General features: G+C 37.6%; 4 protein-coding genes across 7 annotated transcripts in view; 1 reads left to right on the top strand and 3 right to left on the bottom strand.

Moving 5' to 3' along the window:
- si:dkey-192l18.9 (F-box/LRR-repeat protein 7) overlaps window positions 1–1,541 on the bottom strand; it is a 30,432-nt gene extending 28,891 nt beyond the window's left edge. For both annotated transcript variants that reach the window (XM_057322514.1, XM_057322515.1), the window contains exon 1: window positions 1,313–1,541. In XM_057322514.1, coding sequence (XP_057178497.1) covers window positions 1,313–1,349 — 37 coding nt within the window. In that variant the 5' untranslated portion in view covers window positions 1,350–1,541. The remainder of the gene's footprint in view (window positions 1–1,312) is intronic.
- A 515-nt stretch (window positions 1,542–2,056) lies between these two features.
- zgc:111976 (uncharacterized protein LOC553663 homolog) lies at window positions 2,057–10,321 on the bottom strand. 3 transcript variants are annotated; one of them, XM_057322351.1, is made up of 17 exons: window positions 10,198–10,321; window positions 9,768–9,868; window positions 8,606–8,681; window positions 8,452–8,506; window positions 7,978–8,110; window positions 7,868–7,896; window positions 7,407–7,478; window positions 7,048–7,122; window positions 6,869–6,945; window positions 6,722–6,787; window positions 6,477–6,588; window positions 5,172–5,296; window positions 4,964–5,079; window positions 4,547–4,745; window positions 4,356–4,457; window positions 4,016–4,118; window positions 2,057–3,632 (listed from the first exon to the last, which is right to left on the bottom strand). In XM_057322351.1, exons 1-17 carry the CDS (start codon window positions 10,217–10,219, stop codon window positions 3,275–3,277), a joined length of 1,821 nt encoding a protein of 606 aa, XP_057178334.1. In that variant the 5' UTR covers window positions 10,220–10,321; the 3' UTR covers window positions 2,057–3,274. The 3 variants fall into 3 exon arrangements, with proteins under 3 accessions (XP_057178334.1, XP_057178335.1, XP_057178336.1); XM_057322352.1 differs by having other exon boundaries at window positions 4,967–5,079; XM_057322353.1 differs by lacking the exon at window positions 9,768–9,868.
- A 128-nt stretch (window positions 10,322–10,449) lies between these two features.
- Window positions 10,450–15,921, top strand: ralaa (v-ral simian leukemia viral oncogene homolog Aa (ras related)). The gene is made up of 5 exons (XM_057322355.1): window positions 10,450–10,702; window positions 12,807–13,073; window positions 13,172–13,380; window positions 14,015–14,189; window positions 14,493–15,921. The coding sequence occupies exons 2-5, from the start codon at window positions 12,960–12,962 to the stop codon at window positions 14,613–14,615; spliced, it is 621 nt and encodes a 206-aa protein (XP_057178338.1). The 5' UTR covers window positions 10,450–10,702; window positions 12,807–12,959; the 3' UTR covers window positions 14,616–15,921.
- A 2,803-nt stretch (window positions 15,922–18,724) lies between these two features.
- Window positions 18,725–23,040, bottom strand: LOC130546855 (tripartite motif-containing protein 16-like). The gene is made up of 6 exons (XM_057322354.1): window positions 22,253–23,040; window positions 21,987–22,082; window positions 21,396–21,629; window positions 21,059–21,218; window positions 20,725–20,781; window positions 18,725–19,655 (listed from the first exon to the last, which is right to left on the bottom strand). The coding sequence occupies exons 1-6, from the start codon at window positions 22,829–22,831 to the stop codon at window positions 19,123–19,125; spliced, it is 1,659 nt and encodes a 552-aa protein (XP_057178337.1). The 5' UTR covers window positions 22,832–23,040; the 3' UTR covers window positions 18,725–19,122.
- Between the last annotated feature and the right edge of the window lie 722 nt (window positions 23,041–23,762).

Raw genomic sequence — 23,762 nt, 5'->3', positions numbered from 1 at the left:
TAATACTTCAGTGCAAATACTCAAAAAGTGTACTTAAGTACAGTACTCAAGTAAATGTACTTCGTTACTTCCCACCTCTGAACTAAATAAACCACCAAAGCAGGGTATTTAGCCTATTATGTACTTTGCAAAGTGCAAACGCCACAAATTGGGTTTTACTAATATAATCTTTAATTTTGTCATTTAAAACACCTCTCCCCTTTAAACTTTAAAACTGCGCAACTTGAAGAGATGCATGCAGAACACGTCTGACTTTAAAACTGCGCACCTCGCGCTGCACGGAGAGACACGTGACTTTAAAACTGCGCACCTCGCGCTGCACGGAGAGACACGTGACTTTAAAACTGCGCAACTAGAGCAGCACGGAGAGACACGTGACTTTAAAACTGCGCAACTTGTGCCGCACGGAGAGACGCATCCACGGAGACACGTCTGACTTTAAAACTGCGCATCTCGCGCTGCACGGAGAGACACATCTAAAACGGTCATTTTAAAAGGGAAGAAGACGCGCTTGATTTATAACTGCGCAGCTCGCAAGTGACGTCACAGACCAACTAATTGATAATGAAATTCGTTGACAACGAATTTCATTATCGATTATTATCGATTTTATCGATTAGTTGTTGCAGCCCTATCATCAACTGTTGAATTTAATGAAAATGCCAACTTGTTGGATAACCCACACAAGTAGATCAAAAAACGGTCATATGAAATGAAGTGCTTATTTGATCAGATCCACTCAATCCAGGATTTATGAATGAAATAGGCCTACCACATCAGAACTTTGATACACAAGCAGACAGATGTTATGTCTGCACTATGAATGCTCCATTTCAAAAAATGCTTGTCATGTGTCATTTCTCAAAAGAAAATGTGTAAAAATCACATATGCAAACAATTAATTTGGAATAATACTCATTTAGCTTACACTTTTATTCAGAGCGATTTTAAAGTATTAATAGTAGAATTACAATGACAGTTCTCCTGAAACAAACCTGGGTCAAGTGTCTCTCACGGGCACGAGGAAAGTTTAAAGACCAGTTGCAGGTTTGAACCTACAAGCTTGTAGTCACCAGTGTGTATTTATTTTAAACAAACAACAATTAAGAGATTATTCATTATTATATCATTGGCAATAGAAATGTTTGCGTCAGTACCTTTCAAACTGGGGTACTGAAATCAGTATGCAATATGCATATTGGTCATGTAAAGTTCATGCATACAAGGCAGCATCCCACATCGTTTAAAAAAGTTATTCTTGTTCGTGTCTCGGATCAACCCAGTCTCAAATGCTTGGATATAACAAACATACCTTCACTTCCATACTGTTTGCCATTGTTCGCACCCATCCTGAAGAGCGCATAGTCTCTCACAATAACATCACACACGACACGACAGCGAGCAGACGAAACATAACTCCATTACGCGCAAATGAACGTCTTTATAATGCGACCGCAAAAAGATCGTGCGTAACATGTTATCCAGCAAAAACCTTCCCGTTTATAAGAATGCAGGTTGTTTGAACGCACACTTTAGTCAGAGCGAATGCCGAAGAGCGGACTGAAGAGAAACGAACCACACCATGAGTGAGGGATGGAGGGGCTGGACCACCTTTAAAGAGACCCCCAGTTTATATTCCTCAATATATCCTCTTGAAGACCAGCACATTTAACTCGTTGCAATTAAAAACATTGAAAAATTGTCAAAGTTTTCAAACAGTATAGTAAAATACAAAACAGAAACAATCATAGATATTATGGATTTAAATAACCACAGTTGGGTTTTATGGGAACTGTCTATGTGGGTCTCTACTAGTAATGGGCTGGGTTCTCTTATCTGGAGGACAGAAACCAACAAAATAGCAATAAATCATCCAAAACACAGTATAGCCTACATTTCATCCAAAAGACCTAAAACACAGTACACATAGGAATTTTGTAATGGTTTTAAAGTTAAACATTTGCTAGTACATACATTTTTTTATTTTTTCCAGCAAGGTATGGTGTCAGTCATCATAAAAAATTGATGGGTCGTTGACATTATCCAACAGGTAATATGGATCAAATTATAACCAGACTATATATACACATAGTGTACCCTTCATTTATAAATGTGTTTTTGATCAGAGGCAAAACAAGTTTCCCAAATGTCTCCTGATCTCTGTAACAAACCTGCATCCTCACTGTATGCTCTATTGTTAGTTTTAGACTTCCTGTGTAGTATGAAACTGTTTGAGACTATTAACGGAAGCCTTTTACACTGAACATAACAGGAATCATACCCAAGGGTATTTTTGTCTCAGGATTGCTTCCTCGAAACATCCATCAGTCACTAAATGCCTGCGACCTTCATGTTGTAGTGACAATACAAAGTTCCTTATTGTTTGTATGTGCTGACATTGTGTTTGCTGGTGACCCTGACTGGGTGAACTTTATTGTTTTACTAGTCAAAACATATCACTTGACCAAATTCCTATTATGACAAAGGTGAATAGGTTCGAAACAAACCACCTCAAGACATTCACTGAAAAAATGTTTAATTTTTAAAACCTTTTTTAAAAATGTATTGGAAGAAACAACGTGTCTACTTTCGAGTGGCTTGTGTGATACCAATCTGTGGATTGTTCTGTCTGGACTGGGGTCAAATGCCAAGCCCCAGAATGTCTTTACAGCAAAACGCTCTGCTTCAACGGTATGCAACCCAAGAACGCTATCTACATCCTGTCTTTAGGGATCTGTTAATGCAGACTGGCACACATGTGAAGCACAACAGAATGAAAACTTTAAGCAAGCTGTACAAAACTGCAAATACTGGCAACATTGGAGGTTTTTTAATGCTTAATTATGTTTTGTAGTAAGATAAAGCGTTCGGTTTCAAGTCTCCCCTCGAATGCATCTAAAGCTTAAAATGTATAAAACCTTAAAATGCTATTAATGACACAGCCTATATTAATCGTATCAAATCATTATATATCAAATATGAACCTAAAGAAAGGCATTACACACTTGCCTAGTATTCCTTTTGCTCTTGCTTGACATTAAGCCACAGCCTAGGTGGCAACGGCTAAAAAGCTGTTTCAGAAGAACAAGTTATTATAGTTTGATTTAAGTCTAGGATTAAGAAACAGGGCCAATTATGATTTAACCTTAAGGATCTAAACAGTTAATAAAACCGCCAAGTATAACAAACTTGAAAAACTGTAAGAGGTTTCTCTTTATTTACGTAAAAGCGTCTAAGAAATAACTTAAAATCTGTAGTAAAAACACTTCCCGCTCTATAGAAGCTCTGCAGGAACTCCACCTGACACCCAATGTGAATAGACACCCAGAGAAGCACAGGGGGAAGGGTTAGCAACAGCATCTGTATTTGCATTGTTAGCCGCTTGGGCAGAACCAACAGACATAACATTGTAGCCTGCAGATGACGGCAGGCCATTCTTCCCATCGGCCTCATGGGAGGCAGATGGGTACAGAGCAGGCATGATGTTAGGACCAGATACGTCACGATGGACAGGGGTTGTTAAAGAAGTGCTCTCCACTACAGGAGGGCATGATGGGTCAGGTGAGGGATGGACCTTCATACTGGCAACATTCCTGCGTATGGCTCTCATTGTTATGGGAATGGACATGCACCTGAAGAGGAAAAACAAATCTGATTTTAATACCCTGCCTTCTTGAATCAACAAGTCCATAATTAATACTATAAAAAAGCAGTGTATTGTTAAACCGTCCATTATTTATTTTAGTTCCCGTACAAAATGGTTTAAATATTTTTTTTAAAACAATATTTTTACAAATACATGTTGACATTTCACATTTAATATCATCCAGTTATGTGCCCACTTTGGTGCCATGATGGTCTTGGGCAGCAGCCCTTGCCAGTGTGGGTTTCTCAAAAGTGTGCATCACAGCAACTAAAAGAGTGCAGACAAGCACCTGATCCATTCATAAAGTAGGCCTTTGTTCTAAGCATGAGCAACAAGTAATCGTGACGAAACCGTAAAATGCTGAATTACCGCATGAGAACTCTGGATACGTAGTCATCAAGCTTATGATCCACAAAGTCAGGCATCAGGAGTCTGCAGCTCACCTGACGAGAATCTGCCACCATCACAAAAACTGCAAGAAATAACATACCAGAAGACAAACACACTTGATGAATTTCATTGTTTTTAACACACTGTCTTGGCCGGCATTTTGTTAAGCATTGAAAACGATGATGAACGTTTCAACATTTCAAACAAATTCATTAAATAACTTAAAATATACCTTCAAAAAATATATACACAATATAGCACAACCGCTCACACATCCCTCATTCAGTGCAATTCAGATGGAATATATGAAGGTCCTTACGAACAGCCAGGTGATCGCTATCCTCAAGGCTGAATGTGACAGAAAGGCAATGGTCTAATTCTGGAAGGACCTCACATTTCAGGTCACACGGTAAGCCAGCACCTACAGTATATTAAAAGCAAGGCGGCTCCATCTTAAAATGACAATAAATGACAAAGCAAAGATAACGCGTCCTGAATATGTATTATAACCTATGTGGTGCTTGTGGTTACTGAAACAGCTTGCCAACAGGACATTGATGGCAGACTGATGGCGAAGGGTATCCAGTAGTGCAGGGACATGGCCGGGGTGAGTGAAGGGGACTGTGTGAATCAGGGCTCCATTCCACGAATCGTGGTTCCATTCGGCAGCTGAGAACACATAACTGTGGTATTCTGAGGCCGGCAATGGCTGAGAAATGTACAAATCAAGCAACCAAGGTAAATAAGACAAAACAGACCAAAGGAATCAATGAACGATTTCGTCTGGCATCCCAAAAGAAACACTCTGCAAGCAGCAAAGAATGATGGGTGCAAGTCAAGACAAACAGCAGCCAGTACTCTGCAGTTTTAGATATTACAGCCATCACAGCCAATAGATTTTTTCAGGTATTTGATATATTAACAAACCACAACAAACTGAACGTCCCCTGTCCAGGTTCTTTTCGAGTTCTGCAATGTGCCGGTCTTCATGAGAAGCTGTGGTAAAGGCTCCACCTGCAGGAGTTGCTCTGGTACTACAACATCTACACAGTATTCATTTAAGTTAGAATTCATTTACATCAAGACTTTGTTTTTTTTACATAAGACAAATTTTTTTATAAAGTGCGTTTTGCACCTGTTATTTTGCACATTTTCTCAATGAAGGAGGCGAGCACTGGTAATGGCGGCTGTAGTTTGAGGAGAAAGGTAGCTGGGAGTAATGCAGAGCCAGACTCACTGAGCGGCTGAAACAATGGAAATCTACAGCACAAAAAAAAACACATTTTATATTCTTATATAAATTCTTATAGTTTCTTCTGTCGATAGATTTTTTAGGTCATGTGTAAAGGTATCAGAGGGTCACAGTGTTTTTCAGGCAACTATGCCAAACCACTAGGCAACAATAATTTGAACTGGTGATGTTTTGGTCATCCGACTCATCATGCTGAAATCTTTGGAGCAAGTTCTAATACTCAAAATAATACTCACTGCTCACCCCCTACTGGTATAATGATATAACCTACAGCAGGGGTGTTCCTGGAGATCTCCCATCCTGCACAGTTCAGCTCCAACCCTACAGTGTATAAAAACACCTGTCTGTTATTTTTCTAATAATCCTGAATATGTTGATTAGCTGGTTCAGGTGTCTTCGATTAGCGTTGGAACTGAACTTTGCAGTACAGTAGATCTCCATGAGCAGGATTGGGCACACCGACCTACAGTAAGCATTAAAGAGTACATAACTAGGGATTTTTAATGTAGTGTCCAACAACATGTTTATGTACACAGAAGGTGTAAAAACACGCATTATTTCGTTATAATAGGCAGTTATTCTTACGTTACTTCTTGTCTGAAACGATTCGTTCTGCAATTCATAAGTCTAATCACCTCCTTTCCGCTAGCCTAGTCTGATGTGATTGGTCAGATGGTCTATAGTCTGCTGTGATTGGTCTACCGTGAATGAGGCTCACGAGCTACAGGGTTTGGGGGAGAAGAGTGAAGTTTTCGCGGGCAGTCCTAGCAAAACGTAGGCGGAGACTACATGTAGTGACGTACATCCGCGGCGGTTCACGAATCGCACTAGGGACGAATCGATTGCGTGATTCGGAGTCGACTCCCTTTTTTCCAAGCCAATAACTTTGTTGTTCATTCACCTTCAGATTTACCACTTGGCAGACTGCTTACTTTCAAACACGGCAACATTACACACTGCATGAAAAGTCATTTTCATGATCTCATGTTATGTACTCTTTAAAGAACATCTGAATTAGTGATTCTGGTGATAAATCAAAATACATATAATTAATTATTATAACAATAATTCTTAACTATAATAATAATAATTAATTATACCTATAATGTAAATAAAGATTTTTTTATGTCTAAACATAAGCGACAGAAAGATCGTGAAAAGACAGCCAGTATAAAACACATTACTCACCCATAAAAGTCAACCTGTGGTGGAGAGGAGATCAGTGACTCCATCTGCAGCCTGTGTGAGGTGTCACTACTTCCCACGGTTGCCAAGGCAACCTGGCCACCACTAACCTCACCTGTATGGAATTCAACAGCCATATCAGCATAAGACTCAAATCTGGACATCAACTGACATATTCTGCACTGCATTAGACTAAATGAATGTTAATAATTTTGGATACTCGTTAAGAAAGTGTTTTTCAACAGTACCTGTGCTTGACAACCCCCTTAAAATGTCTAATCGACTTATATAGTATTCTATTTTCATTGGAGTCCCTGTAAATCAAAGAGAAAAACAATAGTTTGATATTTCACATAATAAAACGCACTGATCCAGTTAGTTCCCCTCATGCTCACCTTCTTGGCCTGGCTGGACGTTTCCAATTCTGCCATTCAGAATGAGGTCAACATGAAGGTCACTTTCTCTCAAAGATCTAGAAGTGAAATAACAGTGAATGCACTTGCCATGTGCTTATTGCGTGTTATGACTATAGATGTTTCTTTATACTCAAACAGTTGGTAATTTATACTCAAACCTTGGTAAATGGGATATCTTTAAGAGATCGTTCTCAAGATGCCGAAGGGCTGTGTAGATTTTAATCTTGATATTACTGGAAGAGAGCATATTCCATTAGAGAAATTTGACCAGTAGTAATATACACAGTTAATCCATAAACAGACAGTTATAAATTCACTTTTGTGCCCGAAGCGATACGTTTATGTAACAAATTGTAGCTGATTGTTTTCCCCCTTTGTTTTGTATGTTAATATGTATTGTACTGTAGTGCTAAATGTTGGTTGTGTATGTGAAGCACCACAACAGTTTGAATTAAATTGCCCCAAGGGGATTAATAAAGCTCTAAACTAAAACATAAACAGACAGGGAAGGCGTTACCTTTCTCCTGGTATATTGTAAAACCACACAAGGTCTTCCAACTTCAGAGAGAACTCTTGAAATTTCTTCATCCTGTGTAGATAAGGCACACTTACAGTAGCAAACATTTCTCCATATATATTACCATATGTAACGAAGAAGTGTTCGGTAACACTTTACAATAAGGTGCTTTTAGTTAACATTAGTAAATGCATTAGCTAAAAATGAACAATTTAGTTTTTCAGCATTTACTAACGCTTGCTAATGTTAGTTCATGTCAATACAGTTATTCATGTTAGTTCATGGTGCATTAACTAATGTTAACAGTGACAACATTTGATTTGAATAATGTATTAGTAAATGCTGAAATGAACATGAATGAAAATGAAATGCTATAGAAGTATTGTTCATTTTTAGTTCATGTTAGCTAATGCATAAACACAAATAGCACCTTTTTGTAAAGTGTTACCAAATGTTCTTACCTCAGCAACTGAAGGAATGATGGACTTGACTTACAAACAGACAAACAAAACATAACTTACATGTACACATTCACAGCACTTTTTAACAGGCTCATGAATGTCTCTCTCACCACTGGAGCTTCACCGTGATGGGCCACCCTCACATCTTCCACTTCCCCCCCCGGAAGCAGCACCACTTCAATATAAAACATGTCTGCTGTCAGGTAACACACAGTCTCCGTGGGACTCAAGTGTGACCCCAATCTACAAAGAACAAGAGCTCGTCAGCTCAGAACTACAGACTGCAGACAATAGTACAGTAGGTATGTAAAGACTGTACCAGTGATGCAATAAAATGTCAACCCAAGGTTTGACAACATTGACCTTTTGAAATCAAAGTGATGTGTGAAAATTGAACCTAAAATTCTGAAATTTCATATTATCAATCAATAAAGTTGAACCCTGATAGCTCTTCGCATAAGTCAGCAGAGTGTACAGCATGGCTCACAGTCACTAGACACATTCTCTCTCTGTACTGTAACGCATGCTTGTTATTGAATTTGTTGTAATCTGAGCGCAATATTTCATGTTTGCAAAATTCAAACCCTTTTTGCTTGGCAATCATCTCCAGCCTAGACACCATGGCTGTCAAGGAAGACACTGCAAAAAAAAAACAGTTGAAGTAGACCTTTTTTTATTCACATAACTATGTTAGGCTTTAATTCTAAATGTGCACTTGGCTATAAAAGGAATTCTTACCATTAAGTGCTTCATTGATCTTCTGAAGACACTTTGCGATCGGCTCACAAACTCTGCTATCTGACCTTGTTTTGTCCTACGAAGAGAAAATTATTTTGTATCTGTTGTCTGCAAGGACCCACATTAAAACCGAGATGCTTTGAAAATCCCTAAAGAAACAGGTCCAGAGAAAACAAGCCATTGGCTCTTCAGAAACTTTAAAGGATTAACAGATTTGAGCATATTTTACTTTCTGGAAGAGGACCAGCCGTTTGCATATTTTGGCACAGTACTTTTAGACCGTAATAGTCTGTAGCACCACATCTGGAGCAAATTTAGGAAGTTGTGCGTGCACATAATGGCAAGCAATCTGCATACCAAGAACAAACTCTTACAGTATGTGACCAAGCGTAGTTACGACTAGTTGGCTGAGTTTACCTTACCATGACCTGTTTTTATGACATCATTCAGAGGTCCTTTAAATGAGCATGCAAATGACCTCGCATCAGGTAAAATAGCTGTATGAACCATAGATATACAGCCGTGGAAATAATTAAATGACCATTCCAAATTTTCATATCATCAGCATTGTTGTGACCACTCCAGTCCAGTGTCTATTGAATATCAATCAAATCAAACCTCAGGAGTGATATAAAGTCATTCATCAGCAATGTGAAAGACTAACAGCATGACAAGACACATGCAAACTGTGATAAAAATCCAGGTTAATCCAGGTCATTTTTAACTTTTCCTTAATACATGTAAAAATATTTCTGTTGTATTGCTTAAAAAAATATGAACTGGTTTTCTTTGCAGTATTTGAGGTCTGAAAAAATACAGAGAATCCTTTCTGTTATTTTGACCCGTTTCTACTGTTTTCATTTTCTACAAATACATGCAAATAGAAACAATGTTTATCGGTTTTCATTTTAATCATACTTTATTCCATATATGATCCAGCTCTGCCCCATTACCTCTTATGTAAATAGTATTTACGTTACCAATTTAGCTACAAGTTATTTTTTATAACGTTCCTGTATACAAATTGGTAACGTTAGAACATTGTGGTTTTCAATTCCAGGAACACGTGTCGATAAAGAATGCGTAAAAAGCTTTAATGCACTGAAAAAACATCGGTCGAAAACATTAATACAAATAGATTACATAAAGGCAGTTTACTTACCATACATCTTCGCACTAGCTGAATGGTTTCATTCCACGATTTAGCAGCATATTTGGACTTCAAGTCAGGCGTAAAGGTTTTGGTCTTCATAATTAAAGGACCTACAGTTTTATATAACGTTACCTATTAAAAAAGTCTACTAGTCCTATATTTAAACTAAATGTAATAATGTATTATAGTTATATTACTATAATTACTTTGTATGAGAAAAAAACGAGCATTATATACTAATTTCAAACTAATAGTCACTTACGTAATTAAGTTACTACCGAAACAACTTACTAACCGGTACCACCTCAATGACCATTTGGTAACACATAGTAACTTAATCTGTCAAAAACACGTTTTCTACAATTTTACTCTAAACCACGATTACATTTCCTAAGAGTATCTCCTTTTCTGCTCTATGTGTGTATGAATGAACTTTTACCGCTGTTTCTCGCAGACTCCATTTTGCACACTTGTTTATGAAACGGTGTTGATGGTAGATACTTTTCATTAAAAAAAACATATAACTATATTGCTGTGTAAACGTCCGCGTTTAAATGCACCACAGCGTTCTAATTATTTCCCGCCATTACGCTCAAGTAAACTCGTGTAGAGGGAGGGGGATAATTTGCGCATGCGCATACCGCCGCCGTTCGCTTCCCTGCATGGAAAACCGAAGCGGATCCATGTGACCCGCCTATCGGGTTCATCATCAGCGCTGCACTGCTGCCACGCCAAAGATCACAGTAACCGGCGTATACTCGCTGTAAATCCTCACGGAAGTGAAGTTTGTGGCACATTTGCTCTGGAACCGACGACATTGTTCGGGATGCGGTGTCCGCAATAGGAGAGAAAGAGAGACAGAGAACAAGGAGGAATTCCCCCCTTCCCAAGAGTCCTTGTGTGTCTCTGGATTACCTTCAGTGGTGGAACGAGCAGACACAAAGGTAAGATCCTGCACTGTTTATGTATTTGAAGTATTAGGACATGCATGTGTGTGTTAACTGTTAAGTGTTTTGATGTTTCTTCTAATAATAATTTTAAAACCCGGCAGTTTGATAGATGATATGTGTGTGTGTGTTATGATGGCTAGCCGGCCAGCTAGTGAGTGAGAGAGAGAGAGAGCAGACAGACTCGTACAAAAAAGTATTATGGTTGAACCATTGTGTTTTGATACCGTCTTATTGAATAAACGCCATATTTATATGCCACGATATCTGCCTGGCGTTCATAATGCACTTAGAAGAATACTATAGATCTACTATGTCTGTTTCACAAAATATGATAATTGTCAATGAGAAAGTGGGGTTAAAACACAGAGAGACGTTGTGATCAGGTCATGTCTCCCATGTGTACATGTTTGTATGATGAGATGAACCCTGCAGACTGGTACTGTCTGTGTAAAAGATGTTATTGTGCTAAGCAGACCCAACCCTGGCTTCTCATCCACCAAACACAGGCCTATAGATAATTAGGACTTTGATACATCATTTAATCATATACCACCTAAATATGTCATATTTAATAGTTTTTTACACTATGATAATTTGCTGTTTTGACTAATTGATTGCCTGGGGTCGATTCAGTAGGAACTCTGTTATTTGAGGGCAAAGCATTTGCAATCTGAGGATCAAATACACAGAGATGTTTGTTTTGTGCTGTGTTGACATGCTAGATAAGGTGTCTTGTTTAGTCACTTACTCAACCCCACCCAGATATAACTGAAGAAGTGTATGGACCATTAGAGCTGTTCACAGATGCACAGAGAGTTAGTCTGTAATAGTTATGAAGACTCTTAAAACAAGTTGACTCTGCACTGCTTTGAGTGCCATAAAGTGTTTGGATGGTCAGGAACATGGACGGTTGTTGCTTGAGGAGGAAGAATAATGGATCATCAAATGATTAACCAAGGGGTTTCATAGGGGTTTTTCCAGTATGTGTTTATGTGCATTAAATATTGTAGTACATTCGCTGTTATAAAATAAAAATGTTTGTAGGGATATACGTCCTTTATTGCTATACAAAAAAATATGATATGTTATGATAGATCTAGTAGTCCTGTTGGTTTAGCTGCCAACACGTTACTTGCGTCAACATAATATGTTTTAAAGTTGTCTTTTTAATTCACTGCTTTAGGAGGCTTTCTTAATCCCTATCTTAATTTTATGTTAACATTTTGTGTAATTTTTCATAGATTTACCTAATTCGGGTTTTTTTTATAAATACAGAAAGTTCAATTAAACCAATGTTGTGTCAGTTCTATAAGATGTTTTATGTACAACACATTTTTAAGGAAAGTTATTAAAGGGACAGTTCACCCAAAAATAAACCATAGTAATAATAATAAAATAATAATAAAAAATAATAATACCATAGTAGGACAAATAAAGCAATTGGCCAAGATCTATTTGGTTACAAGCATTCTTCCAAATATCTTTCTCTGTGTTCAGCAGAACAAAGACATTTATACAGATTCGTAACAACTCGAGGGTGAGTAAATGATGACAGAATTTTCATTTCTGGGTGAACTGTTCCTTTAATGTTTTGGTAAAATATCTGTTATCTTAATTTTTATTTCATTTGTTCATCGTATATCATATCATGAGCTGCGTGTATTCGTTACACCCCAATATATATATATATATATATATATATATATATATAATATACCGGTGGTGGCAGTATTTCTGGATACTCTGAGAACACTGTGTAGGGCTTGATTTTTGGAACAAAATTGATCGAATTGATCAATTTTAATGAAAAAATGTGAAGAAATAGTTTGCTTTCAAGCACCCTAGATGACATCAGCAGAAAAGCCATTTCAAATGTGAGATGATTTATTATATTTTAATAAAATATTACAAAAAAATTCTTCAGAGCAGAAAGGACCAGGATGTATTAATAATGTTTGTTTTTAGTTTGGTTGTTTTTAACATTAACAGGTCTGTAAAATGTAAAGCAAGGTTTTCCTGTTCTTGTTTTCTATAAGTTTGGAAGAATTGTGCTAAACATGTAAACTGACAAATATAATCAAGTTTCTCAACTTTTTAGGGACACACAGAGCGATACATGGTCCTTTCCAGAAAAAGCCTGCACCCCGACCCCTCACTCCAGTGACCTTCTGTATCTTCACGGCCTCCCCAACCCCACCTGTCCTGATCAAAAACACTCATCCCTTAACCCCGCCTCATAGCGACTGTTACCATGGCAGCAGCCAAGCCGAAAGGCCAGAACTCTCTGGCTCTCCATAAAGTGATCATGGTCGGAAGTGGTGGTGTGGGAAAGTCAGCTTTAACTTTGCAGTTCATGTATGATGAGGTGAGGATGAGGATGCTTTCTATACAGTACATTTAAAAAATGATGATTGAATGAATTGCTTAATATGGATAAATTACTCACCTCTTGTCTTTTCGAAGTTTGTGGAGGACTATGAACCCACAAAAGCCGACAGCTACAGGAAGAAAGTGGTTCTGGATGGTGAGGAAGTCCAGATTGATATTCTGGACACAGCAGGTCAGGAGGATTATGCGGCTATCCGGGATAACTACTTCCGCAGCGGGGAAGGTTTCCTTTGTGTCTTCTCAATCACTGAACTTGAATCTTTTGCAGCAACTGCTGATTTCAGGTAAATTATAGTTCTCTTCATGAGACGCTCCTCTGATTGTTTAAAGGAGATGTGTTGATTTTTCTTCAGTTAATGACGGTCTTGTAAATGCACTGATCTTTTTACTTGATTAAATCTAAAAAAGCAGAGTTTTTGATACATTTGCAGTGTATTTTATTTCTTGCTTTAGCAAGAATTTGCATCACATTTATCTTGTACATCTGCTTTGATGTAATGCAAATTGTAAAAGCACCATAAAAATAAAATAGAATTTATCGCTCATACTAAAGATTTATTTATTGAAACAATTTGAAATGTTTATTATTATTTTTATTGTTTAAGTTGTGGGCTTTTTGGTGTATTACTTTTGAAAGCAATAGATGTACACTGAAAGAGGAAACCAAACCTTATCTAAAGTGCAGAATATCATAGAGATCTGGGGGTGGGCTCTTTTGGGCCAGTAAACAACCACCCACTACAGTATGTGCTAGCATCATGACAGTTAGTTTCTCATGGACAAGCATTATATTTTTTTCACTTCTTTTGGAGAAAAGAATAATTTCTTACATTATTGACTTATTGTGTCCAGCGATACCAAATGTAAGATAGAGTAACAGTACATCAGACATAAGATACCCATTCTTTCCACACTCAGAGAGCAGATTCTGCGGGTGAAGGAGGATGAAAACGTCCCCTTTCTGCTGGTGGGGAACAAGTCTGATCTGGAGGACAGGAGGCAGGTAAACGCAGATGAAGCCAAAGCCAGAGCTGATCAGTGGGGCGTTTGCTACGTGGAGACGTCTGCTAAGACCCGCGCCAATGTAGATAAGGTTTGTGCTAGGAGACAACTGTAAAACTATTTTTACATATTGACATTTTTACAGGTGCACTTAGTGAGTTTTTCTGTTAATTTAAAAAAAATAAAATGACCAACATTCCAGTCGTCTTAGATGCTGACATCTATGAAAGTGAATGTAAAGTACCTTCATGCAACAGCAGTCGTTTTCTTCTGTCATGTAATTCTTAAAACAATCTGTAATAATCTTTGATTTAGATAAATACTGAATTTTACAATTTAGCTATAAGCAAGCTACAGTGTAAAGTGCAGAAAATAATATTGGAATCGTTTGCAGGTTTTCTTTGATCTCATGAGAGAAATCCGTGCCAGGAAGATGGAGGACAGCAAGGAGAAGAATGGAAAGAAGAAGAGGAAAAGTCTGGCCAAACGATTCCGTGAACGATGTTGCATTTTATAGTCTCAGTGGTTTCATTCTTCTTCTTTTAGGTTTTGCATATGTATCTGTATGTTCTATATTTTGCCCTGTTATCAATCTGCAGTGTGTTTTGTGTCAGATGTGGGTTTGATGCTTTGATACAGGATTGAAAAAGTATATTTGACTTCCAATAGGGATCTCCTATGTGTCAATGATGATGATCAGAAACACATTATTGTACCATGTGAACTTGGATCTGAAAAGCTTCAAAGTTAGTGTAATGAGGTTTTTTTTGGCCCACCTGAGTTACTAGCCCCTATTCTTTCCTATTGAATTTGGGATCAGATACCCTTCTTAAAAATAATATTTGGCCTTAAATTTAAATGTATGATACGACAGTAACCCCTGAAGTGTTTATATCTGTAGTGTTTGAAATTACTTATGGGTAAAGTGATTTAAAACGGGAACTTCCTGATGCTTTGGTAAACATTGTCAGTGGGACATGCACTTTTCATCCTCATAAACCCTGATCATTTCAGAATTATAGAGGCAGTTAGCGGGAAAGGAAGCAGTTTTTGCATTTTATTGTCTAAGCCGCTTGTTAGAAAAATCAGACTTTTCTATTCTCTGCTTGCTATTGGAAGCTTAAAAATGTCACAGCGACATTGGGTTTGGTCCAGGTGTGTACTATGGCAATATTGTGCTTTTGTGATGTGTAAATCCAAAATGTCTGTTTGGACTTGTGTGCTTATGATACGGACATCCAGATGTTTCAATTAGCATCTTAAAAAAACATTTGTCCTTTTGTCTGATTTGTTTTTATGTGTATATTGGCAGTTTTTGTTCATTTCAGCCATTTACAAAATGCATTTCTCTAATTTAAATAGGATTCATTATTAGTTAAAAAATGATGTGAAGAACTGGCTTACTTTTTATTCTGCCATAGTGTTTCATTGCATTTTAGAAATGAAATGCTATTAAATGCTAGATTTGTAGTTGATCATAACCGATTGTTTTGGGTGAAAAAGTAAAGGTTCACTGTTTAACTACTGCTTTCAAGACTCTTAGTAGAAAAGAGAAAAGTGGAATCACTTGAATCACGTTCCTAATTTGTCTCTACAGCTCAATGGCTGTCTATTTATGTGATGTTAATATTTAAAGAATTAATGATCATACATCATTTCATTCAAAGAAAGAAATTCCCCCTATGAATGTTTGGTTACTGTAAGCAGTATGAGTTAACTCAAGAACCTCCTGTGATTCATGTAAAGATGTCACACCAAAGGTCAGTGAAGTGCTGGTTTACAGTTGACTTTATCTGCTGAAGTTTCATGTATTATGGGGTTATTTTTTGCACCAAAACAAAAACCCACTATGGGGTAACAAGGACAGGACTAAATGATAGGACAGAACAAAACACTACCCACGTGGGGGCAAAAACAGGAGAACAAGAAACTAAATAAACGTAACATGACTGGGACTAAACTAAATGAACACAGCAACAAGACAGGGTAATTTAGACAAGGCTAGGAATACTTCACCAGGTTGTTGCACACGGCAAGACAGACTAGGCGTAGAAGCAAAGCGAACGAGCACAGGACAGTATACACAAGGGCATTAAATAAGGGAACTAACAAAGAAGATAACAATGGGCAGGTGTGGGTAATGAAACACAGGTGGAAGCTAAACTAGGAAACGAGAGGGGCGGGGCCAAAGACGAGACCGGAGAGAGCACACATTATGTCTGGCCGACAATAATATGTTTCTCTCCACACAAAACAAGAGGCTCTGCCATGATTCTGCCTCAAGACCAAGAAAGACATTACATGATGAGGCAGAATCATGACAGGGTCATTGTGCGGAGTTAACTTTTATTTATACTTTTTGTTTTACTTAAAGTCACAACACAGACAGTACAATGAAAAAAAAAAAAGTTATAGCTCATTTTATTCATTTTTCATTTGAATTCTTAGGTTCAGAGCTCTACATTTTATTTAATATTAAAAAGTTATTAAAAAGTAAAAAGATTCATTTAACCTCCTATATATTAGATCCAAGTATAGCTTTTCCTTTTAAATTAATAACAGAAAACTGTTATTCTATACAGGCAAATTTATTAAGTTCTCAAGGTTTCAATTCTTGACTCACAAAATTTTATTGTTAGCTTTTTTGTTTAATTGATTAAACAATTTTACACACAAGTTCATTCAAATTAAATTCGTTTTATTGCTTTAGGTATTAATTTACTGTAGTATATTTAACTTCCTTTTAAATAAAATTTATTTTGTTGGATAACATAGAATTTAACTTTAAAAAGTTAAGAACAACAGTGACACCTTCTGATCAAAACAATGTTCCAAACACAATTATATGATCTTACAATGAAAAAACTCATTAAAACACCAACAGAACTAGATGTACATTAATCTCATGATAAACATGATCATCACATGATCAAGGTAAAATAGTCATAATTTCCTTCAGAAAAACAAACAATTCACAGGTAAGACTATACTCCAGAAAACAAGAGACACAGAGGGTTTTTGTCGTCTTTCTCTTCTTTAGAACTGGATTTGATTATATCCAGAAGCTCTTTAAGGACATTGTGCCCATGAACTTTAAACGACTCTAGTTTGTACTGAAGAACTTTTTTTAATTTAAGAATCTACTTGTCTAATGCTGCTTTATTATTTACTGCTGCCCTCTGTTGGTCGAAGTCTGTTTATACACTCACTTTACTCTTATGAGCACTGTACTAAAGGAAAAACATATATCCCAGACATTTAATAAAACATTACTAACTATTATTTGTTGGTACACTTTAATTCTTAATGTTTGGATGTCTATCAGTTTACAGCATTACACATGAGAAACATTTTTTTTAATCCCATAACCACCAGTGTCTGATATTAGGGGTTTTACCAGGTTATGTCATTCGGAAACATGGTTTTTCCTATTTTTTTTCACTGCTATGCGGATGACACACAGCTCGACCTGTCATTTCAGCCTAATGATCCGACGGTTTCTGAGCGCATCTCGGCATGCCTGAATGACATCTCACTCTGGATGAAGGACCATCACCTGCAGCTCAACCTTGCCAAAACTGAACTGCTCGTGATACCGGTGTTGTGCCGAGAAAAGCAGCCCTGCCAGATTAAGCACCTCCTTCAATAACACGCTGTCCGATTAGCTAATTCTAACCCCTCCCCTAACACCTAATCCTCACCCCAACCATTGAGGCGAGGGGGTGCATAATCTGGCAGGGGTACATTTTTTGGCACAACACCGGCCGACCAGAAAACTCAGCACGACCTTTCCATCCAACTAGGTTCATCAACCATTACTCCTTCCAGAACGGCCAGAAACCTGGGAGTGGTAATTGATGATCATCTGAACTTGCGTCATGTTGCCGCACCACCCGGTCCTGTAGATTCATCCTCTACAATATTAGGAGAATTAGACCTTTCCTGTCTGAGCATGCTACGCAAGTTCTTGTCCAGGCTCTTGTCCTGTCCAGACTGGACATTGCAATGCTCTACTGGCTGGTCTTCCAGCTTGTACAACCAGACCTCTTCAGATGATCCAGAATGCAGGGCAAGAGTGGTCTTCAAGAGCCGAAGAGAGCGCACGTCACTCCTCTCTCTCGTTAGGTTGCACTGGCTCCATATAGTCGCTCGCATCCAATTCAAATCTCTGCTCTTGGCCTACAAAACCACCACTGTTCGCACCCCCATATCTTCACTCGCTAATTCAGATTTATGTACCCGCCCGATCCCTGCGCTCTGCAATCGAACAACGTCTTGTGGTGCCTCCCACAAAGGGAAAAAATCACTCTCACGCACTTTCTCCGGATGTGTTCCACGACTCTGGAACGATCTCCCTCTTGCCACAAGATCAGCGGATTCTGTAGCGGTCTTTAAGAATCGGCTAAAAACACATCTCTTCCGTCAACATCTGACCCATTAGTACAGTCTTCTACTTCTTTTCTACTTTCCTATCCCCCCCAAAAAAATTCTTAGCTTCTATACTGTGATAGGCTGACTGAGACCAGTTGTACTGCACCTATGCATTGTTGTTCTTTTGTTGCACAAATTGCTTCTACTGTTTTTCCCCTACTTTGTAGTCGCTTTGGATAAAAGCGTCTGCTAAATGAAAATGACTAAATGTACCACTGGATATACATGGATTGCACAAATCAGTACTGAACTTCACAAGTAAAATATAACAGCATTTAGATATTTGTTATTGTTTTGTAACTGTTTCCAACAATATCTTTGATTTCTAATAAACTTTATAATACATTTTTACTTCTGTTTGTTTGCTGAAAGTTACTCGCCCACCAAACATTAAGGTAATGTCCAATAACTGTTAAAGGACTTAGAGAATGTAAACATCAAGAGCAAGTAAATCAGCTTTATGTGTTTAATTATTCTGAAATACATTGCCCACTTTCAAAGCTCTTGTTTTGTTTGTTTTCAGATTGTAATATATCATCTAATCACTCCTATAACCCTGAATTTAACATTTTTACTTGTAAAATCTCTATGATCTATGATTTTGTGAGACGACACACTTTCACTGTGGATTTATCATAAACAGTAAAACCAGGATAGAGAGGATGAGTGAATGTGGTTTGGACTCTGTGGATGAGGGTCATTGTGTCAGAGACGCCGTAGAAGGACAAAATTCCTGCTCTGTGATCCAGAAACACTCCTATTCTACAGGAGCTGGACACTACAGGGAGACCAGTGCGTTCGTTATTGTGCCAGAATGAGCATGTGGAGTCAGAGCAGATCAAACTCCAGGACTGATCATTAAATCCAAACACACACTCATAACCCTGTCCCTTCCTGCTGATGCTCTTATATGACACTGATATATTCACATTACAACTCCTCTCAACCTCCCAGTAACAGCGTCCACACACACTCTCACTACACAACACCTGCCGCCACCCATTAAATCTGTCTGGATGATCAGGATACTGCTGGACTGTATCAGTGTTAGTAGCTGCTGTGTTTCCATCAGACAGACGGATGTATTCATTCACTGTGTTAAAATCCAGTGTGAACTGCCTGAAATCTGATGAGATAAAACACATAAGTGCCGTTGCAAAAAAAAAAGAATATCACAGAATTTGTACATACAAAGTATTTACATATTTTTATTTTCTCTTTTATTTACTTTGCAAACCAGTCGTACAAGTCAAGTCATATTGTTGCTTTGACTCAGTTAAGTTCGGGACACATTGAGTGTTAATGTAACTCAACGTATGTGTTTGTCGCAATTAATAATTCAAACTAACTCTATTATTACTGAGCATAGAGAAATGTAGTTACATGAGCTGTAAAACATAAAATGATAATAAACTGTCTGTACTCAGTTGATGGAGGGGTCTCCAAACTTAACAAACTTAACCTAACTCTGTGCTCATGTAGCATACTTAAGAGTATTGAAAAGAATTCACAACTGACTCTGTGTCAGACATTAAACTTGATTCTTCCTCCACAGAAATACACAACAAACTGCATTTAGACTTGCAAAATATATTCATCTAAGTTATAATTCATCAAAGTTAGGATATTGAGTTCATTGAATGAATTAAACTGTGTAATTTACCCACACAACAGGAGTCACTAAACAATAAAATCTATGTCACTAGAACTACTGTAAATAAACTGATGAGTTGAGCACATGTCAACTCAATATCTGAAGTACACTCAACACTAAACTCAGGAAGATGAGCTGAGAGAGCTAAAACATCCAATCATTTTTGCAGCGTTCATTTGACATATCAGACAGCACATCTTCAATTTATTTAATGTTAAAACTAATCTCTGTTTAATTTAGTGAACAGTTTATGAACAATTTGATGTAAATGTTTAAGTGTCACAGTGTCGACACCACAAAAGCAGATAAATTCAAATCAACGTGCAAATCAATGATCACACTTATAATAATTGCTGGTGTTAATGTATTTTTATGCAAAATATTTTGTACAGTTGTGTCCATGTTTTCATTTTTTTGTCACATTTAGTATCAATTCCTCAATTATTTTGTATTTTATCAATGATTAGTAACTGACATGTGTGACCTAAACGTTTTTCATGTGCAAGTGGATTTAAATATTAAAAATATCAAAGTGTCTTACATTGTAAGAACTCCTCCTTCATCTTGGGCTCATCAGGAACAATTGTGATATATGAAACTAAAGACATAAACAAACATAATTATTACAATCTCCATATCACAAGAATAAATTAACACACACACACACACACACACACACACACACACACACAGCACACCGCCCACATGACCTACTAACACTACTGCTCTGACACTAACAACAGCCAAAATCACACATTTCACTTTGACAGACATGACTGAAACACAGATGTAATGTCTAACAGCACTCATGTTTGTGTGATATAAAACATAATGCAAGACTTAATTCTGAGGATGAAGAATATCTGATACTTTACCTCCTTCAGATATCTTCTCTATCTCCTCTCTACAGAAATCCTCCAGTTTTTCTTTCAGCTGACAGACAGATTTTCTCACATCATCAAAAGAGACGAGAGAACTGACAGTAATGTCGTGTGAAACTGTAGATTCAGGAGGTGCAGACAGACACTGAAAACTCTGCAGAAGAAAAGACAGAAAATATGAAGTAAAGATGTAAAGAGTTTCATTATCTCCAAACTTTCTCCACTATTCTGCATTACAACCGGACATTAACTGATTTATTGAAGCACTTATGACATCTGAATAATTTGCAGAGGACTTCTGCACCTGTCGTGTATTTCGTAGTTGTGTTACCTTCAGGAAATGAATGTGATTGTCTGTGTGTAAAAGCTGCTCGAGTTCAGTGTCTCTCCTCCTCAGATCATCGATCTCCTGCTCCAGACGCTTCAAGACTCCTTCAGCTGGACTCACTGCAGTCTTTTCCTGATCTCTGATCAGTTGTGTCACCTCAGAGCGGCTTCTCTCAATGGAGCGGATCAGTTCAGTAAAGATTCTCTCACTGTCCTCCACTGCTGTCTGTGCAGAGCGCTGGAAAAACACACATTACAATCACATCTTACTGCACAGTGAACTTCAGAGGGAATAAAGTGAATTCATCTGTACTTTTATAATGCTTTATAGAATACAAGTGCTCCAAAACACCTTTACAGTCACAAACAGGGAAATAGCAATCATTTTTAAGCACTGCAGATACAGAAATCAGTTCAGGCTGATCATCATGATCTATATGGCATGCCATCTTTAAACTAAAAGTCTTCAGTATCTATTTTAAAGGAATCCAGAAAACAAGCGAGATAACAAAGCTCTTCAGCACTGGAGGAGTCACATTAGAGTCACAAACAACTTTTTGATCTGTCAGCAGTTGTTGATCTTCTCAAAACTCACCTGGTAAGAGTTCACGGCGTCTCTGAGCTCCTGAAGCTTCTTCTCTCTCTCCTGGATTCTCTGCTTGAAGTTTCTCTGTGTCTCTCCCAAAACTCTCTGTGACAAACCAAACACTGTAAAACTCCATATGACATGAAACTACACGCAGAGAATTTATTACATTTCAACCACTTGCTAAACACATCTAACTTCATTATAATGATATGTGATCATGTTTTAGCATCACAGTTAGCATTAGCATACAGGTGTCTGGTTTGGGTTCATACCAGTTTCTCAGTTCTTTCTGCTACAGCTGTTACAGTGTCATGATTTTTATGTTCATCCATCGTACACAGATAACAAATGCACTCCTGGTCAGTGCGACAGTAGATTTCAAGATGTTTTCTATGTTTTGTGCAGATCATGTCATTCAGTCGTCTAGTAGGATCCATCAGGTTGTGTTTGTTCACATGAAAGAATTGTTCATGTTGTTGAAGGTGATTTTGACAGTAAGAGTTCAGACACTCCAGACAGGACTTGACAGCTTTGTATTTTCTCTCAGTACAGACGTCACACTTCACATCTTCAGGTCCAGCGTAACATTGATCAGAAACAGTTTGAAGTCTCGTCTTCAGTTCTTCCACCATTTCAGCAAACATCACATTTTTGTTTAAAGCAGGTCTTGATGTGAAGGTTTGTCTGCATTGAGGACAGCTGTAGTTTCTCCTCTGATCATCCTGATTCCAGTAGTTTGTAATACAGCTCATACAGTAACTGTGTCCACAGGGAATGGTCACTGGATCCTTCAGTAGATCCAAACACACTGAACAGCTGAACTTGTCTTGAGGAATATTCCCTTCTGCCATATTTCACTAATATACATACAGAGAGAAAGACGTGAGAGTTTGATATAAGTTTTGTTTGCTCTGAAATGAGCAGTTGAAGTAGTTTCCTGGTTTTGTGATCATGAGACGTGAGCTAAACACTGGTTTGTTGGGCGTGACTCACTTTCACTTTCACTTTCGTCTTCAACAGATATAAAAACATCCAGCAGGTGTCAGTCTCTCACAAATTGACTCAGACATCAATACAAATACAAACTGTCAACAANTATTTATTAAAGTCTTGTTTATTAACCTCTGCCTGCATCTGGGTTCTCCTCTTGTCCACCCACCGTGACAGACTCTCGACTGAAGAACTTTTATAGCTTTCATAAGAAGTCCGTGCCAGGAAGATGGAGGACAACAAGGAGAAGAATGGAAAGAAGAAAAGCCTGGCCAAACGATTCCGTGAACGATGTTGTATTTTATAGTCTCAGTGGTTTCATTCTTCTTCTTTTAGGTTTTGCATATGCATCTGTATGTTCTATATTTTGCCCTGTTATCAATCTGCATGTGTTTGTGTGTCAGCTGTGGGTTTGATGCTTTGATACAGTATTGGGAATGTCTGTTTGATTTCCAATAGGGATCTCCTTTGTGTCAATGATGATGATCAGAAACACATTAATGAGCCGTATGATCCTGGATCTGAAAAGTTTATTCTCGTATCAAACTCTCGTGTAATGAGTTTATATGGCCCACCTGAGTTACTCGGCCCTATTCTCTTCTATCAGAAAGTATATTTGTCCTTAAATTTGAATGTTATCATTACCACTTCTTAAATAAGACTGAATAATTATTTTCTTTTTTAAAAACCATTTTATTCTGTTTCACACACTGATCATTAAAGATAAGCTATAACCATTGGGCTTTGGTTTTAGAAAATAAATTCAACACAATTTACTTGAGATTCATTCTT

Source organism: Triplophysa rosa, linkage group LG23 (assembly GCF_024868665.1).
Source record: "Triplophysa rosa linkage group LG23, Trosa_1v2, whole genome shotgun sequence".
NCBI lineage: Eukaryota > Metazoa > Chordata > Actinopteri > Cypriniformes > Nemacheilidae > Triplophysa > Triplophysa rosa.
Note: the sequence above shows the minus strand (reverse complement) of the source record. Positions and strands in the feature narration are given on the sequence as shown.

Bases quoted from the DNA above. Each gene is read 5' to 3' on its own strand.
- zgc:111976 (XM_057322351.1), bottom strand. From the start codon at position 10,219: ATGGAGTCTGCGAGAAACAGCG. The intron at 7,897-7,977 runs GTGAGAGAGACA...TCTGTTTGTAAG, and splicing joins ATCACGGTGAAGCTCCAGTG to TCAAGTCCATCATTCCTTCA. The intron at 6,788-6,868 runs GTGAGCATGAGG...TTTGATTTACAG, and splicing joins CGTCCAGCCAGGCCAAGAAG to GGACTCCAATGAAAATAGAA.
- ralaa (XM_057322355.1), top strand. From the start codon at position 12,960: ATGGCAGCAGCCAAGCCGAAAGGCCAGAACTCTCTGGCTCTCCATAAA. The intron at 13,074-13,171 runs GTGAGGATGAGG...GTCTTTTCGAAG, and splicing joins TGCAGTTCATGTATGATGAG to TTTGTGGAGGACTATGAACC. The intron at 14,190-14,492 runs GTTTGTGCTAGG...AATCGTTTGCAG, and splicing joins CCCGCGCCAATGTAGATAAG to GTTTTCTTTGATCTCATGAG.
- LOC130546855 (XM_057322354.1), bottom strand. From the start codon at position 22,831: ATGGCAGAAGGGAATATTCCTCAAGACAAGTTCAGCTGTTCAGTGTGT. The intron at 20,782-21,058 runs GTAAAGTATCAG...TTATGTCTTTAG, and splicing joins AGAGAAGATATCTGAAGGAG to TTTCATATATCACAATTGTT. The intron at 19,656-20,724 runs GTAAGACACTTT...TTATCTCATCAG, and splicing joins GAAGGAGGAGTTCTTACAAT to ATTTCAGGCAGTTCACACTG.